The 21,097-nt window shown below is 42.8% G+C and overlaps 1 protein-coding gene across 7 annotated transcripts in view; it reads right to left on the bottom strand.

Moving 5' to 3' along the window:
* BCL9 (BCL9 transcription coactivator) overlaps positions 1-21,097 on the bottom strand; it is an 85,456-nt gene that overhangs the window by 8,722 nt on the left and 55,637 nt on the right. For 3 of the 7 annotated variants that reach the window (XM_032649452.1, XM_032649462.1, XM_032649472.1), the window contains 6 exons: positions 12,745-12,880; positions 10,757-10,848; positions 6,058-6,370; positions 4,774-5,090; positions 3,385-3,574; positions 2,388-2,487 (listed from right to left, as the gene is read on the bottom strand). In XM_032649452.1, coding sequence (XP_032505343.1) covers positions 2,388-2,487; positions 3,385-3,574; positions 4,774-5,090; positions 6,058-6,110 — 660 coding nt within the window. In that variant the 5' untranslated portion in view covers positions 6,111-6,370; positions 10,757-10,848; positions 12,745-12,880. Of the gene's footprint in view, positions 1-2,387; positions 2,488-3,384; positions 3,575-4,773; positions 5,091-6,057; positions 6,371-10,756; positions 10,849-12,582; positions 12,628-12,744; positions 12,881-16,658; positions 16,849-21,097 lie in introns of those variants that run through there. The other 4 variants (XM_032649481.1, XM_032649441.1, XM_032649500.1 and 1 more) reach the window with 4 other exon arrangements.

Here is a 21,097-nt window from a genome sequence, read left to right as displayed (position 1 = left end):
GTTTAAGTTTGGTTTTGTTGTTAAGGGTGGTCACTGATTTTCTACAAGGTGACCGTGACAGAAGAAACAGTTTAGTACCACCCTTTATATTTTAGATTTGGAGCAATGGTGATTGGACTATTCCCAATTCACTCCTTATAAACTCCTTTTCTGATTTCATTTTAGTACCAGAGAAGGTGGAGGTGAAAACTGTCTTAATGACTTAAGATCTGTCATTAAGTCAATAAAATGTCGGTTTGAGTTGCAATGTACCCCGTGCATTCCAAAACAATATAAATTATAATTAAACAAATATTTTTAAAGAATAAATTTAAAAATATATACATTTAAAATATTATATATATCCATCGTCTACCCTTGAGTAGCAGAGATGCAGAGGGACATGAAATTCTTTTCCTAGGCCTAGGAAAGCCTAAGCCTGCTATGTCACAGGGGGGACTTCTATGTTCATATACAACAAGGACGAAATGTCATCCATTCTGTATTGAATTGTCACTTCAGTCGTTTATTGTCATTTAACTTTTCCCACGTTTAAGACTCATCCAAGTTTTAGATTTTATGCTTCCTGAACGCAGGGACTGTATCTTGAACCTCTAGTGTCCCCACAGCACTCGGTGCAATGCCTTGACAATGTGAGACACAAGAAATATCTTTTGGTTCAATTTGGAACACTACATGTATTAAAACAACCATTATATGCATTTTCTAATGTAATTTATAGTAGGTGCTTAAGTTCCAGAGAGGAAACAGACTAACATTTACTATAATTTTGGAAATATCAAGCAATTAAAAGCATTCAATGGTTCTCTCACTTTGAAATAAATAAGAATCATTTTGAAAGTCACTGAGACCTTAATTATGGTATCATCAGCATGTACTCCAGTACTGCAGTTTTTGTTGCTGCTTTTTCTCTGTTCTTCAGTTAACTCAAGAGTGTTTGCTATTTTTTAAAATCCTGCTCTTTACAGAGGGTCTGAATTCAGAATTTCCCAGAGATGGCTACATGATGGAAATCCTAAGATATCTAAATATCTCCTTTTTTATTTTGTACCTCTTCTCTCCTAGTAATTCATCAATATATCAGCGTGTTAGTAGAAAAGGCCAATGCAGTGTGATATGCCTAAAACCACACAATTAGGTTAAATGCTCAGAATGTAGTTTATACCATCAAGATTATCTCCCATTGAACCTTCATACACTGTTGGTGGGAATGTAAACTGGTGTAGCCAATATGGAAAACAGTGTGGAAATTCCACAAAAAATTAAAAATATAACTAACATACAATCCAGCAATTTCAGTCCTGGGTATTTATCCAAAGAAAACAAAAACACCGATTAGAAAAGATACATGTACCCTTATGTTCACTGCAGCATTATTTACAATAGCCAAGATATGGACGCAACCTAAGTGCCCATCAATAGATGAACAGATAAAGAAGATGTGGCACATATATACAATGGAATATTACTTGGCCATAAAAAAGAATGAAATCTTGCCATTTTCAAAAACATGGATGGACCTAGAAGGTTTAGGCTAAGTGAAGTAAGTCAGACAGAGGAAGACAAATAGTGTATCATTTCACCTACATGTGGAACCTAAAAAACAAAGCAAATGAACAAACCTAACTAAACAGAAACAGAGTCATAGATACAGAGAACAAACAGGTAGCTGAAAGAGGAGATGGGGGTTGGGGAGAGAAGAGAAATAGGTGAGGAAAATTAAAAGGTACAATCTTTCAGTTACAAAATAAATAAGTCACGGGTATGAAATGCACACTGTGGGGAATACAGTCAATGAGTACGTAATATCTTTGTATGGTGATAGACAGTAACTAGACTATCAAATCACTACGTGTATACCACAAACTAACATAGTGTTGCAGGTTCATGACCACAAAAAAACTCATAGAAAAAGAAATCCGATTTGTGGTTACCAGAAGTGGGAGGGCTGGGGGAGGGAGAATTGGAGGAGGGTAGTCAAAAGGCACAAACTTCCAGTTATAGAATAAATAAGTACTAAGAATGTAATGTACAACGTGATAAATATAATGAATGCTGCCATATATTCTATATAAAAGGTGTTAAGAAAGTACATCCTAAGAGTTCTCACCACAAGGAAAAAAATATATTTTTTTTCTATGTCTTTAATTTTGTATCTATATGAGATGATGGTAATCATTTCGTCACGTATGTAAGTTAAAGTATACAGTATACAGCACCGTAGGCTGTACACTTTTAACTTATATGGTGCTGTCAGTCAGTTGTATCTCAATAAAACTGGGAGAAGAAAAAAAAGACTATCTCCCTATCAGTGAAATTCACCATCTCCCACCTTTACAGTCACTGCAGAACCTTTAAACCATTATTCCGTTTCCAAAATGACATACCAGAGGGGCTGTGCTTCTCTCTGTCTTGCTGTTAGAGATGTTCTGGATGTGGAAAGAGACAATAGTTTCAACCTGGCCCTTCAATACAGCTTCTGCAGCTCTGCAAAGACAGAAGAGATGCACACACTAGGACTTGTTCCTATTTCACTAACTGTAAATTTAAAGCACTTTAACCCGATTAAACTGGTATAAGAGAGGAAGGAGAAGTATAAAGAACCACCAGCAATGTTGAATGAGAAGAAATCAAGAGAAAAAGGTTTTCATTATTTGTCTATCATTTATCATCAAACTTCTGAAATTAAAAGATAGCCATTAGCAAATCTCAAAAGAGGTACTAAAAACCCCCAGGATTTTCTCCTTCAAAGCCATCCACTCTAGTAGGTGTTTTATAGAGCATCCTAGTTCAAATTCCCAACCCAAGAAGGGTAAAATGAATTCTCACACCTAATAATAATTAAAGGCTGCCAAGATTCATTCTATATCTTAATTTTTAAAATCTTAAATGAAAAAAACTAGGGTATATTCACATTTTAAATAAATAAATAAATATCCATTGACCCATCCATCCACTAGAGACGTATGTACCAAAATATTCACAGTAGTTATCTCTGTAAATTCCTGAGATTTTTTTTTTAGTTGTTTACATTTTCTAATTATTCCAAAATGGACATTACTTGTGTCATTTTAAAAAGAATATTAAGTTGCAGAAAAGTGTATATTGTGCAATCAATCCCTTTTGTGCTTAAAAAAGTATATATATGTATATTTGTACAAGTACAAAAAATTTCTGGAAGGAAAGCCAAGGAAGTATCATCAATGGTTGCTTCTGGGGAGTAGGGGTGGGGAGGTTTTATATTTTATTTTACCTCTTTCTGTAGCGTTAACTTTAAGTAATAATACAAGTGGGCAAAAAAAGGATCAATCTTCAAAGGGAGTAAGAACTTAGATGCCCAAACACGCAAGCCACGCCAATAGCAAGACATAGCCATCAACTTACTTATTGGCCATCTCAGTAGAAAACACATACACCACTTTGGCGGGAGTCTTCTGAGCAGGTGTGGGCTCTGGGGCAGTAGTCTGGCCATGGGAGGGGGTGGAAGACCTGGGGACTGTAGCATTTGACGGGGTCATTGAGTGTGGCGTGTGCTGGGAATCCTGGGACTTTATGTGGTCAGCAGAATTACATTCTAAAAGAATGAAAAGAGTCATGTCACCGAAAGAATAAAACTCTTTTTTCTGCCAGCATTTACAGCATCATAATGCAAACACCTTGAGAATTTCAAGGAGGAAGTACCTTGCTAAGAGGAAACCTCTTCTATTTATAAAAACACTTCTCCCTAAATGACTAATTACAAAGCACTCTTCCCCCACCTCCTTACTTCTCTACTATGCATTCTTCAGATATTAGCATAAATGTCCCTCCTTCCTGGAAACCCCTTTTGGATCCTCCTGGACTGGCTGCCCCTGCTAGTTGAACCCATAGCCCCCTAGCTCCCCTTATTTCAGCATTTATCAAATTTACTGTAATTGTTTAATGATCTGCTGTCTAGGTGCATTCAAACCCTTGAGGATAGCAACTGTTTCTTTTGCTGACCATGGCACCCCCAGCCCCCAGCATAGTGCTGGCGCTCGTAACAGGCCTCCTACAAACACCTAAAGAAGAAAGGAAAGACAGGGGGAACAATCACCCAGGTTCTCATTTCAAATTTGGGTCGAGAAGTAACACTTCCACTGCTTGAATACTAGTTTCATGTTCTGGCCTATAGTTAAGATTTTTTATTTTATACTAGGAGGAGAAAGCCTAAAACCACAGCCATTGGTCCTATACTCTTTCTGGCTCACTCCATTTTGGTGCCTACTGTATCTCTACTACATGTAGCCACTCGTTCCTGCCACACTGAAACTGACTGTGACAAACCTGGACTAGTGCCAGGGCTGCCTCTTGTGCCTACAACTCTGGCCAAATGGCAGCCAGAGTGCACAAAAGCCAAGTCTTGAAGGATGAATTTGATGGAGAAGAGGAGTGTCAGAAAGACCGCTCCAGGGTGGACCCTGGCATAGACAAACTGGAGCTACCGGCTTGACACTTAAGTACAAAGAGTATGGAGGCCAGAAACATCCACAAGAACGTGGCTAGGGCCATGGAACATCCTAAAACGCTTGCATCCTCAAGAGCAAGAAGTCAACAAGGTGGTTCCAAACTATTCTTCAGTTAGTAGGAAAACGACCAGAAATAGTTCCATCTTAAACTGCGAGAACTCCTGAATCTGATGCACCTACTCTCCCCACTTGGCTGCTATTAGGCTCTCTGGCATCCACCAATGTCAGAGGCCTTTCCTCAGGAATACCTACTGCCCTCTGAGTCTCAAATATCTTATAGACATACCTTTCATGTCAGAGTCATCGTTTGGAGTCCCAGGATCTCTCTGATCAAAGGAGTCGGCGGAAATACTTCGCTCCCTTTTCCCCTTGCCCTTGGCACCATTTCCAGCCCCATTCTTCAGCCCCATGCTCCCACCTGGGCCAGGGAGTGCTTTAGGGGTATGGCCCCCACTCTTGGAGTCACAGGGGGATGGCTGGGATTGGCTGGCTGAGCCCCCCTGTTTACCCTGATTGGAGAATTTGGAATCCAGCTGGGGGTTTCCAGATGGGGACATCACTGTAGGGGGACGGACCATCACCTCCTGCTTTGACTTAGGGCTACTAAAAGACACAAATAACAAAGGGAGATCAGACACCGGATGCAACTGGGCAGCACAAATTAGGGAGGACTGATTTTTATCACAGGTCAAGGAGACCTGGACCACTAAATAACCACCCCACCTTTCACCGCAGCCACTTGCTTGCTCCCTCCTCCCCTGCTCTCATCTCAGAGCTCTCAACAGAGAGGAGGATCAAGCAGAGTGGCCTGCCAGGCCTTGGGAACCCTAGAGTCACATGGGGACCCATCTCTAGGGCTTCTGTCAACAAAGGACAACGGTTTCTATGTACATAGAGAAATGACTCTCACACTAAGACTAGCTCAGAGTAAACAAACAGACATCGTTAAGATCAAAATACCACCCGCCCCTCGGCTGATGACAAGGAACAGCTGTAACAGGAGACTAGCCTCCCTGCTGGAAAATACGAGCAGGTCCAGGAGAGCGCGAGGAAACCTGCCCATGACTGGCAGGTTAGGGAAACCCTCCAGGACATACGCCCTGAACAAGCAGGATCACACCAGAGCAGACACACTAACCACTGCCGCCAGGGGAGAAGGAAACAATTCTTTTAGGGCGTCAGCTTAACTTCCATGGAACAGAGGAAAAAGCCTCACGGTGGGAGTCCAGGGGCTGGTGTTTCAGTTCTAGGACCTTAGGCCTCCTCACCATTCCAGGTCTCGGTTTCCTCATTTGCCAAGTTTAGCTCACTGTACTGGCTGGTCTTTAAGGTCTTTTTCTTTACGTTTTGGTGAGGAGAGGGGTGGTAAATAGGAGCGGCCAGGTAATAATGGACAAATAATAACAGAGGAAAACTCTAACCTAAACTCTGATTCACTATTCTATCACTATTTACTTATCTTCTTTTCTTTCCCCATTCGCTTCTAATTCAACATGTTGTTCCACCAATGAGCATTCATGGTCCACTATGACATCCCGAAAGGGCAGCTGGGCCAGGCCCTAGCCCTCACCTCTGTGTGTTTCCTGACGGAGAGTTCCTCACTTTAGGGTTACTGGAATGCATTGATTGAAATCCTGAGCTTGCAGCCACAAACAGGGACGGGCTCACCGAGTTCCTCTCGGGCTGCAGCAGAAACAGCTGCTGAGGACAGCGGCAGTGGCCCACTGCTTGTTGGGTGAGTCCCTTAGCGCTGGCCACCTGCACGCCTTTTTCCTCTTTGTTTTTCTCCGCTGTGGAAGTGGGTCCTGTCCCCTTGCGGCTCCAGCATTCTCTGGGTGTGTGCCTCCTGCTGCCAAAGGAAAATCTCGCATCTCCAGGGCACACTAGGAGCAAAAAGAGCAAAAACAGAGACATCAAACACCCTTACAGCAGGACCAAGGCTAAAGCACCGCCAACTTGATGGTGCAGAGCTAGATGGTTCCTCAGCTTCCATCAGGGTTAAAGAAAAGGGAGATGTTCATATTCCGGCCAAAAGGCCCTGGTGCTAATGCAGCTGAGGGGTGACTAAGACTTTCTGCCAAGCATACAAGCCTCCCACCCAAGCTTCGTGTACCAGGCATTTGTAAGCAGATGAGAAAGACATTTTTATCTTTAGCCGTATATCCTCCCTTACATTTCTCTACATCCAAATACAAAACCCTCAAAAACCTGGGTTTTTCTTTCTTCAATACAATGCTTTGAAACCACTGAGTACTCCAAATCCATAGCAACTATCTGGTGTTTCACCTCTGATGGCTCTGAAATGTAACCAACCCAACCCAATTTCAAACCATGAAACAAATTACTCTCTGTTTATATTCTCAGGGCCTCAGGGTGGGGAGACATTAAAGGAGGTACTTTTGAAATCAACTATTGAGCCAATACAATCAGTTCTGTCCCCTGATTTCTATCATCTTTCTACTAAATTATGCTGAGTACGTGTCCTGTGTTCTCACTGCTTAATGACAGGAGCTGTAGGCATGGGTAAGCATGGGAATGATCCATAATGCAGAAGGTAAAAGAACATCTTTGAAGGCTAAGATATTTTTTGAGCCAATTTGCAAGGCTAATTTGAAGCATAAAGGTCAAGAAAATATTCCCAAACCTAGCCAGAGAACAAATGAGAAAGCCCTTTATTTAGGGAAGCCTAAACAGGGAAAACCAAGATACACTTTCAGTCACTGCTTCTTCCAGGGCAGTTCCAATGTGGTTTTTTGGTAACCACTGTCCCCCCGCACCTCCCGCTCTACCTTCTGGTATCTTATCCATGGGGTATAGGATTGAATGAGGATATTAGAGGCAGGATTACTGGCTAAAGAATCAAAGGGAGTTAGAAGTAGCTTAGGTGTTACATACACTTTGAGAGGCCTCAAGAACTGGACTAAAATTGGGAGGGTCCATTATATTCTAGGACTTGGCACTGAATATGATCATTGTCAAGTGTTAAATGTCTATTTCTTCATTTAGAAATTTGCAACAGTCCCAGCGATTTTACCTGAGACCATGAAAGGAATTTATGGAAGTTCTGAGTGCGTATAATCACGTTTTTTTCTTTTAAATGAAGAAGTCAGGAAAAAGAAATAGAATACAATGTTACGGAATGTTTCTATGCTGACCTTGGGAGAAAGCATCCTAAAAATATTTTGGTCTTGATTATATTTAAGGTTGTATGTTTATCCCCCACCACCTTTAGCTTTTTTTGTTTTTCCAGTTTAGATTATAAAACGGATTGTGGTTGTCAAGTTCAACATAATATATGATCATACACCATATTGTAACCTCCCACTAAACATCGGGAATCACTGGTAAAACAGAAGTGGTAAGTGAATCTTGCATGGACAAAGCCATCAGAAAACATTCACCTCAGGAAAAAAAAGAAGCTATCATCTATATAGTCTCCTTCTGTAACTTCTTCTGGTACTTTCTGTCTGCATCACACATTCTAGCACTCAATCATACGTTGAATTGAATAGTCCCATGTGTTTTCTTTGTTTTTTTTTTTTTTTTTGCGGTACGCGGGCCTCTCACTGCTGCGGCCCCTCCCGCCGCGGAGCACAGGCTCCGGACGCGCAGGCCCAGCGGCTATGGTCCACGGGCCCAGCCGCTCCACGGCACGCGGGACCCTCCTGGACCGGGACACGAACCCGTGTCTCCCGCATCAGCAGGTGGACTCCCAACCACTGTGCCACCAGGGAAGCCCCCACGTGTATTTTTTATCTCCCTATGTAGACTATGCTCTTTGAAGACAAGAACCTTGTTTTAAAGTTCTTCGGTTTTTCTATAATACTCAGCATGATGTACTAAGAATGTGGTTGGACTCGTGGTGATGTACCCAGTTCCTCCCAGAGCAGAAACACCTGGCACTTGTGTTGCACTCTCCTTCCAAAGAAACTCTAAACATATTACAAATATCAAATCACCTCAATATGCCAGGCATTTCTGATGAGCTGGTAGCAAAGATTATTTCTAATAATAATAATCAACGGCATTTTACAGATGAACGGACGGAGCACACAGGTGTGAATGGGCTTCTCCCAGGTTTCGCATCAGTGCTCTCTGACCTGCTCTTTCCTCTAAGCCATCTCCTTACCATTACCTTATGGGTGGAGAGACAGCACAGAAGGCTGAAACAAGCTTGTGGGCTCACCTAGTGATGGGAATAAAATCCAGGTGCTTTAACCCCTAATCCAAGGGAGTTGTTGAAATAAGTCACCCTAGCTTTAGCCTGACACCAAAAACAACGAAGCAAGAAATCTGCCAAGTATCTTATCATACAACACCAAAGAATAAAATGAGACTCTTTCAGCTCCTACATTTTCAGGTTAGTGTTCAAATGTTTACCTTTAAGGACTAGAAAAGATCTTCCACAGAATGGTTAATTGTAGCCAGAGAGAGATATTTCCCCAGTATAACTAAATCTCCTAACTCTAAGATCTGCTTATATAATTTTTCTCTCTTTTCTTCTTAAATAATACTTAAGATTTTTACTATGTGTACATACTAACTCATTCACAACAACCACAGAAGGCAGGTCCTACTACTATCCCTATTTTAGAGATGAGGAAACTGAGGCTCTGAAACAGTAAGTAATTTGCCCAAGTAAGTTGGGTCGCACCCCAGTAAGTGGTGGAGCTGGCATTCAGCCAGACACTGGCCATGCTCTTCATCACTGCAGTGCCTGGCTAAGCATGGACTTGGTGGACAAGGTGAGCCAGTACACAGAAAATGCTTAGCAGCACAACATAAACATTCAGGTTAACCATGACTACTGCCATTCTCTAGCAAGCTCACCCATCCTGCCTAATGGCATTTCTTACCTTCACCGTCTCCAACCAGCATCCTCCTCTCCTAGTGCATGGCCTTGCCCAGGACTTAACAGGGATAAGAGAAGTAACCAGGCAGGATTCCTCACCACCAAATCTGCAAATCTCTTTTTATCAGTACCTATCCCATCTTTCTTCCCTTTTAATGAAACCGAAAAAAAAGCCCACTTCTCCCCAAAGGTCAGTCCTACCACAGGTGGTCTAGGTCCCATCCCTTCCAGCTTACTGAACACCCTCACTCTCTCCAGTGGCCACCTCTCTACATCCTGCATCTCCTGGATATTTCCAATCAGCTTTCAGACATGTTGTAGTATCTTCCAGATTAAAAAAAAAAAAAAATTAAAGCAAAACAAAACCAGCTCTGGCATTCTATTCCCCTTTGGAGCCAAGATTCTCTACTAGAGTTGGTAAGACACAGTCTTCAGTTCCTTACTTGCCATTCACCCTTTAACCATTTTAAACCAACTTCTACCCACAGATCACAAAAACCATGACTTTTGTTAAGGTCACCACTGACCGCTTTTCTAACCTCATCTTACTCCATCTCGTAGACTCTGCCAGTTGATCACTTCCTTCTTGAAACTCCCCTCTCTTGGTTCCCATAATACCACACCTTCCCAGTCTTCCTCCTTCCTCTCAAGTCACTCTTCATCTGCTTCCTTTGCTGGCCCCTTCTCTATCCAATCTCTACAATTTTGAGTTCCTCACGACTCTACCCTGGGGCATCTTCTCTTCTTATTCTATAAGCTCTTTACATGCCAACAACTCCCAAATTTCCATCTCCGGCTCAGCTTCTGCTCTGCGGACCTGTATACACAACTGCCAACTTGACATCTCACTAGATGTCTGAAACCTAACAAAGACAAAGATGAATTCTTCTTCTGTATATAGCCTCCCTCCCAAAAGTATTTTCCCTTCAGTTTTCTATGTTTTAGTAAATGGCACCTTCATCCACCCAGCTGCTCATGACAGAAATTTGGAGTCATTCTTGACACCTCTCTCCCTCACCCCTAACCTTCCATATCAAGTTGAATATTTTTGCTGAGTGAAGAAAATCTCAGCTTCAGTGTTTCTTCTTCAGAGAGAAAGGATACTGTATAGCCACTAATCTAGACAAAATTCTCCATTATACTCTTTTCATAGCATCCTGTGTTTTTCCTTCACAACATTTCCCATGTTGTATGATTATGTGATCATTTGCATAACATTCATCTCTCATGCTAGACTCCATGAAGGCAGGGATCAAGACTGATTTGTTCATCCTTGTATTCCTAGCACTTACTATAGTGTCTGACACGTGCTATTTGCTCAAAAAATATCTGTTGAATAAAAGTTGAAGCTTTTCCCCAAGATCATCTTTCTAAGCCACGCATGCTCTCTAGTGCTATCATCCATCAGGCTACTCACCAAAACCCCAAGGGTCACGATACAGCAGTGCTCATCCTGGAGGGGAGGAGCTTGCGGAGTCCAGGAACCCCTGTCTCAAAGGTGACCCTCACCTGGATGAGGGTAAAATAAAGAAGAAGAGTTTCTAAGTGATTAGAAAAAAAATCAGTAGTATCATTGTTACTATCTTAAGAGAAGAACAGGTTTCCTATTTATTCTAGAGCATTAGTTTAAGAGGAAGTTATCGCCTCCCATGTAAACAGAATCACCTTCCAATTATTACAGGGTATATTATCCAATCTGCAGGTATCTCAAGGGCCTTGTGACTTTCCCTCCTTCCCAACTGCATATTTTCTTTTCAGAAACTGGAAAAATATTAATAAAAAATAAAATCAATTTTTCTACTTTTCTGAACATTTAGTAGGAAAAAAACCCCTCACATTTTTGCTTCTTCCCATTCTTAATTAGTACAGAGAATTGAGAGCTGACTGTAAAGGTGAAAGATTCAAAATTCCAGATACACTTTTGAATTCACAAAGTACACACCATTCACAGTTCCTCCCTACTCTCAACTGTAACTCTACATGTCAAGCATGCAGCAAGGAAATTTATTTTCACATACTTCTGTGGGAACATATGACTGAACAACAGGACCATATGATTTCCTTTGCTTGAGAGCCTACTGTGTGTGAAATGCTATACTGACTTGAGCTAGATAATTCAATAGAACACTAAGTAACTCACCAGGCAGAACAATTTCCAACACTAGTCCTTGTAAACTAGAATTATAACACCAAGCCTCCCCCTTTGCCCAGAATTTATAGTTTTGAAATGGCAAGGAAGAACCAAGTTCCAGATTGTCCTAAGGCCAAATTATTTAGGAATCTTTAAAAGGAAACTCTATAAGGTGACAACAAAGTTGTAAATAAATTCACAAATTAGTCTAACTTAGGTCAGAATCACCTCTATAATTCCGATTTCAACTTTTCCAATGATCCTTTTCCACTCTCCTGCTCTAAGAAGTCAAGTTTATTACAACTATGTCATGTTTAACAAATTTCGTTTCTATGCTATGACCACTACACCATAAAAGGCATAGTATCAAACTTAGAATGTGGAACTAAAAGGCCTCAGGATTCCATTCCTAGCTCATTCTTAACTTCTGGCATGCCAACTACTCAAAGGCTTCCTCTCAGAAAAAGCACACAATAGGAAGAACCAATCTTTCCCAAACATGTGGAGAAAAGAAAACTATACTATGGACTTACATAGAAAACTTTGGTCCAAACAAAATGCTAATATATGTTTTCATATTCAAAGAGTAAAAACTCACCTACTGTCCTTCAAGCTAACAAACTTTAAGCAAGCAAATAAATTTATATCAAGCTCAAGAGTTTCGACAGAATTTAACCATTCAAAAAGGAACGTCATCTATCATCATTTAGAGTAATGGCTACCCAAAGTAAAATGTCAGCACAAATATCCCTTCTTTGTGAAATTTTCCTTGATTCCAAACTATCCCCAGGAATGTCCTCCATGGCCCCACAGCATTACACTCATGACACTGTTAGAACACTTTAAAAATTGTTTCCCTGTTATATATAGTCAGGGAACCCCCTGAGGAAAGGGTCATCATCTCAGGGCCCAAAAGAAACTCAATAAATGCTGGTTGATTTGTTTATTATAATGAGCTTGAGACTTGTGTACTGCTACTCTTGCCTCACATTCATACAAATCAATGATGACACAATAAATACTTGTTTAACTTCTTACCATCTGCCTTTCCTAGGAAATACTTTATTGCAGAAGTCCCTGTTCATAGGAAAGTACAAGGTAATTGCACTTACAGTTATGACTTGCATTTAACTTGATGACCTCTGCCTTGGGAACTGCTATAGTAATGAACAAATATAGTTTTAACTTACAAGAGACCCTACAGAAGCAGAAACAAAATCCAAAATGCACAGACTGAATCACAGAAGTTACGTGCTCATCATCGGGCTCTTTACCTTTCAAGATGTCCAATTTGCTCTCTCTTCTAACATTGGGACACAGAGGAACTTTCCAAGAGTGATCTCTGCCTCCCAAACAGAAAGGAATTTTTAGGTCAAAGTGGAGTAACACCAGCTAGTCCCACATTCAGTCCTACAGGAATGAGAAGAATGGAAAAGTTCATAGCCCATCACACCATCGGCAAAGAAAACCACCCATTCCCCAATGCTCTGTGACCAAAACAATATTTGGAAGAAGGAATAGTAAGAAAATAATTAGGTCAAAAATGGGGAAGGAAGGCAAAACCACTAAAACCCAAAATGCAAGAAGCTGGAGCACTATAGCCTACTTCTATCCTATTGAAGACTGGGAAGTTTAGAAAAGCAAAATCCATCAGGCACAAAAGCCTCATTCTAATCACTGCTTTTAACTTTCTCCCCAACCACGAACAGTTATCACAGGTTGTAAAATAGACTTTTATTTCATATCTTCTCTATGCCCTTGTTCTTAGCATGGTGAAGATGCTGAAAAAAAACTACAAAGCTTAAAAGGCAAGTGGCCATTAGATAATTCAACTTTCAAAAATCGGCAGGTCTACAGCAGGACCTCTTAACCTGGGATCCACGACCTCTTAAGGGGTCTCTGGAGAGACTTAGGAGGGGTGGCACCTGTGAACTTGGCTGGCGAAAATTTTGATCTTCACACTCACTAACCTCCAAGTAAAAGTTAGCACCACCTTTAACTGTGAATGTAGGTAACAACCCACAGTAGAATTAGCAATCCCCTGACTATGTCACCAAGAGGAACCACAAAACACTTCACATCACATTACAGTTGTTGCAGATCTCTCAACATAATATTTACACTCATCACTACTTCAAAATTATAGTATCATTAGGCCTGAAGCTACATTTTGTTATTTAATGTAAACATACAAACTACTGTATTACAATTGTTTAACAGTTTGATAACTGTTTCCATGTCATTTGTAATTCTATATATTTTATGTTATACATTTAAAAAACATGATTCTCAGAAGAAGTCCTATGCTTCATTAAATTGCCAAAGGAAAACATGGGACGTAGAAGATTAAGAACTTCTGATCTAGAGCACATAAAGTTTCTATAGACCCTAACATAGTCACCAAGGCAGACAGACAAGTAAGTCATTCCATTAGCAGTACTTCATAGTTGAAGAAAATTAAGCCACCAGGAAGCCAAGTAACATGTCCAAGGTCACACAAATTTAGAGTCAGCATCAGCCTAGGTTAACACTCACAGCATGTACAGTCCCACTCTCTCATGGGGACCTTTGCTTACATTTCTACAATTGTCATCAGTATCCTGTTTTACCACTAAATGGGGAAGAGGTATCACCTTTCAAAACTAATATAAAACCAAAACCTGGACAACAGAACAAGGTGGATGTATAAGGTACTTCTTTTTGTTCTCTGATCAAGCATGCTGCTGTAATTGTTACAGAAGCTGAATTTGGTCTGTTCCAGAGATAGCAGTTTTTTACAAGTGAGAAAAAGTTGGGCTACGTAAACTTTCATTCCCAGAAGTGTCCAAGGCACTGTGCATGCATTGTGAGTGGTTAGGGCAGTGGTATCCCCACTTCATAAATGGGAAAACTGGAGAATAAATATGAGAGATTTGTTTAAAGTCACACATAAGTCAATGGTAAAGCCAGCTTCCTGATTCCAAGTTCAAGGCTCTAACCACTATACCAGATCACCATGATCAAATATTAAGTTGATTATAATGCTTGTGAAACCTCTGTACTTTTTTCCCCCTACAAGCCAGAGAGCATTTTCTTTTTTTTTTTTTTCTCTTCGGTACGCGGGCCTTTCACTGTTGTGGCCTCTCCTGTTGCGGAGCACAGGCTCGGGACGCGCAGGTTCAGCGGCCGTGGCTCACAGGCCCAGCTGCTCCGCTGCATGTGGGATCTTCCCGGACCGGGGCACGAACCCGTGTCCCCTGCATCAGCAGGCGGACTCTCAACCACTGCGCCACCAGGGAAGCCCAGAGAGCATTTTCTTTTGATCCGTGGGAACAGACACACTTTTGAAGGCTATGGGAAAAATATCCCATAGAATAAATTCCAAAGTACGTAAGTGCTTTTTCACTTACACTAGTCATCTAAGAATCCAGGTCAGGAATCCTTAGCTCAGGAGCCAAGTTACTACATAAAACCTGCCTTATAAGAAGAGAACAGTTTGGAAATTGTTCCTTCATCTTTTAGTCAATGACCTTCTTATCGATCTACCATTATGTTTAGGAACTATTATCATCTTACATTCAACACTGTTATTATGCAATAATATTCTAATGGTTCAATACCATTAGATCCTAGATTCTAAAACTATGAAAGGTCATCCCTATCTCAACTCTGCATTAAATTTTCTCTTATCGAAACCACTAATTCATGGAATCCTCATTCCCCAAAGCATCCTTATGCCATCTAATTGCTTTTATTAACCCATTTCTGTGTTTTACAGATTGGGTCTTTTTCAATAGTTAGTAAGGAGGTCTTTCTTAAATTTGTACTTAGGACCATAACATTGTTCACACTAAATCCTTGTTAAACCTTCCCATATCATTAGTATCCAGTCAAAAACCAAAATCAACAGAACAACCATGTTGTACAATCTCCATGAAGAGTGAAAAGTTCTTGTCCACACAGGAGTCTTACCTACCAATATTCATTTGCACCCCCTACCCCTTACTCTCAACTACTTATCCTTCCTACCTGCTAATTCTGATTCATCACTTTGTGCTCAGTGTACAAGAGTCCAGATCTCTGACCTAAGAATAAACACTTAATTCTTGAATACATCAAATGCTAACAAATACTCCATCACACACCATTGATCAAAATGTAACTCTTTACACAGCCACTCAATCATGTTCCCACTAAAGTCATTGCCAGGGATCTGTCCATGTCTGCCCTAACCACAGTCTAACTCTGCACCATTTCTACCCCACCTTAGTCTCTCGCTACCAACACATAGTTATGTCCATTTCTCTACTTTGTTTAGTAACTTTAATAGTCTCCAACTGTCTGCAATCTAGGCTCTAAGTCACTCCTCTCTATCACAGGGCAGGGCTCTGGAGGACAGATTTCAGGCCTCCTCCTTCAGGCTTGGGAGCCTTCACCTAAGGCCCCCAGCAACACTGTTATAGGCCTCTGGCCCTTCCCTCTGAACATAATAACCAACCCTGCTGTTTTCTCCTTGGGATATCTCCATTTCACCAGGCTCGCCCAACACTAACCAGTGACATCTTAATAGTCTTTGCAACTTTCAAAGGTTAATGGCTACAGCTCCACTTTGGAAACCACTGGTGTGTCCACGACCCCCACAATGACTCAGTGACCTAGACATCCCCACCTCACCTGCTGGAGCCCTTTACTACACGAACATTCTTCTTCTTCGCTTTCACTTCTCCCCAACCCTCCAACAAGTCACTGGCCTGCAAAGTCCCCTGTACTTCACTATCCATCTCCGGGGTCTAACAGACCCCACCAGACTCAACTCGAATTCCCTCATTTAGCTCTCCATCTCGCCCCTCGAATGCCCCTTCACCCAGGACCCTGGGACTGTCCCATCTCATCGTTTAGTCTCTCCAAGCACCGCCTGGGACACATCCTCTAAAAAATAAACCGAGAGATGCCTCCGTCTCTCCCCACCACTCAGTGAGCGGTGGGCAGAGGACGCCCCCCCAACTCCCCCTACAGGTTTCTGTAGACTCAACTCTAAATCTACGACCTCGACCCCCACCGCTTCTCTCCCCTCACCCCACCCCCCCAGCCCTACGCGGCTTTCGCTACCCCTGCCCTCAAACCCGCTCAAAACACGCGGACGCGGACCCGGCCCCCCCACCCCCGGCTTCGGTCCTTCCCCTCCCCCTCCCCCTGAGGTGCCACTTACCCCCGAGGCAGGAGTGGGGGAGGGGAGAAGAGGAACAGAGTATGGGAGGGGGCTTCGGTCCGGGGCGGCTCTCAGCCCCGGGGGGCCGGGGCCCGGGCCAGCGGCAGCGGCGGCGCAGCGTCTCCCCCCGGCGGCGGCAGCGGCGGCGGCGGCGCCGTCCCACTCCCGCAAGCACACATAGGCTCCATTGTCCGCCGGCGCCTCCCCCTTTCCGGCACCCCCCTCCTGGTACCGCCCCTTCCCCCCTCCCCTCGGCCCTCCCCCAGCCGCACCGCGCCACGAAAGGTACCGCCGGCCCCGCCTCTGACGCGAGCGAAGGAGTGCCCCCTCCCCCCGGCCCCGACGTTCCGCCCGGCGGGGGAAGGGGGAACGCCCCTCCCCGACTCAGCAAGGGCCCCGCCGCCGGGAAGGGCCCGCCCCCATCCAAGGGAATGTCACTAGTCCCCCTTCCGGAACGCGCGTAATGGTACCAACCGGCCGCTTCCTCCTCCCCCTCCCCTGCCTTCCCGAAGAGGCACCGCCCCCTTCGCCCCGCCCACCAAGTAGCCTCCCCTCCTCGACCCCGCCCCTCCCTCCAATATTTTACTATGGGGCCGCCCACCGCCGGCACCACCTCCTGCTTTGCATGGACACGCCCACCAGGTCCCCGCCCCAGTTCGTCACCCGGCCAGAGGTGACGCCTATTCCCCACCTTAAAGCGGCAGAGCCCCCTTTCTCAACTAAAAGAACCTCCCAAAAGGCCGGTGGGGTGGGAGGGGCGGCCAGGGAGGGTCGCTTCTTTCCCGCACCTTCCTCCCCACGCACACACTCACCCGGACCTCACCACCGCCTCTCGCAGCATTGAGAAGCAACCCAGTGGAAAAGGCGCGGAGGGGGGAAGGGCAGCGTAGAATTTGGCCATCTTTGACAGAAATACATTGGAAGCTGCCAAAGGAAGGGGTCTTTCCCTCACACTTCCCTGTTGTCCTGGTCCCGGCCTAGTCTTCAATGTTCAAGTCGACCCCCCGCGCACCTCCAGGATGCGGTTCCACCCTGCCCCATCCCCTCTCCCGTCCCTTGTCTTCACCCCTCAATCTCTGCACTGCCTTTGCTGTTGCCGGCTTTCTCCCCTCCCAAGGGTGCAGGCCCCTCTTGGGGTTGAACTCTCCTCCAGCTTCTCCAAAGCACATTCTCGCCAGGTCCTGCAGATGCGTTGGCTGGTGCAGGGTTTCCCCTTCCTTATGGGGCCCGGCCCAGCCCCGCTCACGCATTGCTACCTAGTGCCCATTGAGGACCTCTACCTAGATCCTCGAATCGCTTCACGACCGCTTTTTTAATCGCAGCATCACTTCCCTGATTTTTGGAAGGCCTGTGCTTTGGAGAGCTCAAAGCCCGGGCATCCCGGCACTGTCCCCTGTGAAGTGAGAGGGTAACCCATTAGACTGCACTTTTTCTTAGAAGGAAAAATGATGGCATCATGGTGAGCGCATGTTGCTGAATAAAGCTCAGATTCCCACTACTCCTGTTTTATCTTTGTGGCCCTTGTTGCTGCCCTGCCCAACTGTTATTACAGACCTGTCTGCTCCACAGCCCTCCCCAGAACACAGTGTTACATCTCTGTGTTTGTAGAGTCTTGATCTAAGATGTTTCTGCAACTATATGCACTGGCCCGGCAGCTTTTCTGAATCAGTTAAGCGAAGACTGCTTATGTTACAGTGTACTGCGCATTCTCCCCGAAGATAGATGGAGGCAACATGGCCAAAAGAAGTAGATAAATTTTCTTCTGCTTTTGCTTCTATCACCATGGTTTTAACCAGGTACTTATCTCTATGTCACTTTCCCTGTCTAGAAAATAGGAAACCTTCCTTAGGGCAATCTTTTAACGAATGGTGCTGGTTGTAAAGGATGGTACAGGAGAGCCCAAAATGATAAAGCTTTAGAAACCATTTAAAACTGTAAGCTGGCCATGTAAGTTTCTATACCATGGCTCCCCAGCTTAGATTCTATGAAAAACTGTTTTTTTCATAGCAAGATGTTTTCTGTTTGTCTTCTGTTATAACTGAGCATATAAATAAAGAAAAAAGACAAAAGCAGGTATAAACAATATAAATTTAGGATCGATTGAAGGATTCCAAGTGGGAAATAATTAAAATGCTTTCTTGTCAAATTTTGGTGATAGAATATTTGACGAAACATAGTAGGCACCTCTGTAAAAGAAGGCAGGAGGAAAAAGTCAGGTATGGACATATGAAAAGACAACTAAATCCAGAAATACACAAGAAGCATTTGGGATTGCTAAGGTAGATGGAAAGAAGGGATTCACAGACTTATCTGTAAGAGAAAACCACTACTAAAATAAACTCTGGGCTGGGGTGTTCCAGACCAGATCACCTCTGCTCAGAGAGCTCAAAAAACAAGCTCATTATAATAATAACACACATGCAAAAAAGTCTTAACCATTTTACTAGGCCTTACACCCTCACTTAACTTTGACACTTTATATGTGTCAAAGTTCGGAATTATTTATTGAACCAGAAGAAAAAAGCAAATGAATGTTAAATGTGCAACACTAGGCTAAAAGAGCAATAATACTGAGAATTTAAGCAAGCCGAAAGTCATGTTAATTTAGCTACCTTGCACAAGGGATAGAAATGCACTTTAAAATATTATTTATTGTAATGAAATAGTTTATCTATTTTTACTAGAATTTTTTCCTCTGAATTTTCTAACTTCCATGCATTTCCATCTCACTTGAGAAAGAATTCTATTTTGCTGTACAGGGATCTAGTACACTGTATATACATAAATACTAATGGATAATGATGAAATCATTGTTAAAAGCATCCTATAAATAAAAGCTTCAAACTATTTCTGTCACTCTAGAAATTCTAAGGTAAATCATTTTTTAAAATCCAAATGGTAGGATTGTTAAAAATAAAAGCTTTCAACACTAAAGAGATCTGGGTTTGATTTTGTACTTCCTGAAATTTGCTTCTCGTAATGATGATATGCACACACTGTGATACAAACATGGATTGTATGTCTGGCTTCTTAGTTCTTCAAGTAATCACAGCATCTGTTATTTAAGTGTGCCGCCAGTCTTTTCTACCTGTGAACTCCACCTTCGAAACACTTCTGTTCTCTCAGCTCTTGATAAACGTATACCTAAATCTTAGGGTTGGAAAGAAACACCTCCTACTTTACAGATGAGAATTCTAAGACATAGAAGTTTAATGACTTGCCAAAATTATGCCCATTTTTAGGGACTAGAATTTAAGTCCAACACTCTACAGCACTGTTCTAACCTCCAAGGATTATTCATTCCTAACAATATTTACTATTGTAGGAGAGAACATGAAATTCTACCTTAGGAATGATGAGATCAAGACTCAGAAGGGTTGAACCCACTCAGGCAGCTGCTGCTAGGTTTATAAGAGGCCCTAATAAATCCTTGCCTTGGTCAAAGCCCTTAGTTTGTCCACGATTTCCTGCTGCTTATACTGTTTCTTACCAATTCATCTATCTCATTGTCTAAAGCAAAAGTGGCAAATTTCAACCCCAAAGGAATACTACCAAGATAGTCATTTATGACTGAAAATGAGGGGTTAGAATGGAATGGCATCTTGACTTTCACAGTGCTGTAATAAAATAGTCAGGAAGGGATTTCTTCTTTAGGTTGCCCATGGAGGAGAAAAAAATCTCCCTATCCTAGCTTTTACCAGTCCATTTAAGCCAATGGGGAGTCCCAGAGCTTCATCCCTGCCAGGAAAATTGAGGGCTAAGTGTCTCTTTTGTAAGGAAAAAATCAAAATTCCCACCTCCTGCCTTCCTGCAGCTCCACCTGGGGCCATTGGCACTCTGATGTGAGCTTGGGTCTTGTTCTGTGTCCCCACATACCTGTTTTCCACAACCTGGGAATTAGAGGCACCCTGTCAGTAAAAGCTCTGACAGATCTGTGATGTGACACTCAGATCCCTTTAGACGGTACCACCAATGTTTCTCCTTCACATTCACACTCAAACCTTCATGGTTGTGCCTCCTACCCTCATTGCCTGCCTTCTAAAAGTCAAGCTTTGTGACATTCAGCCCACAAATTCCTGAGCCCTAATTGATAGATATATTAAATGCTGATCCACTTCCCCAGCTTTCCAATTTAGCCATAGTCCATCATGGCTTCACAACCTATGTTTTCCATCGGCTCTAACCATTTCTCCCCAGATTTCTTGGTCTTCAGGCCAGTTCTTCACATCTGTCCTTACAGTCTCATGTCCCCTTTCCTCTTCAGTTTCCACTAATTAACTATTTCATTTCTTATTATTAACCTCTTTCCCAAGAATAATTCTGGGAGAGTATTTCTACTACTTCATTTCATTTTATTCTGCTAGACATTTCTCTAGGAATTTTGCCCCTCAGATACACTTATGTTATTTTTCCTGGGTTCTGCCTTCACTGCTGAACTC

Source organism: Phocoena sinus, chromosome 1, assembly GCF_008692025.1.
Source record: "Phocoena sinus isolate mPhoSin1 chromosome 1, mPhoSin1.pri, whole genome shotgun sequence".
NCBI classification, from domain to species: domain Eukaryota; kingdom Metazoa; phylum Chordata; class Mammalia; order Artiodactyla; family Phocoenidae; genus Phocoena; species Phocoena sinus.
This window is presented reverse-complemented; position numbering and strand designations above follow the sequence as displayed.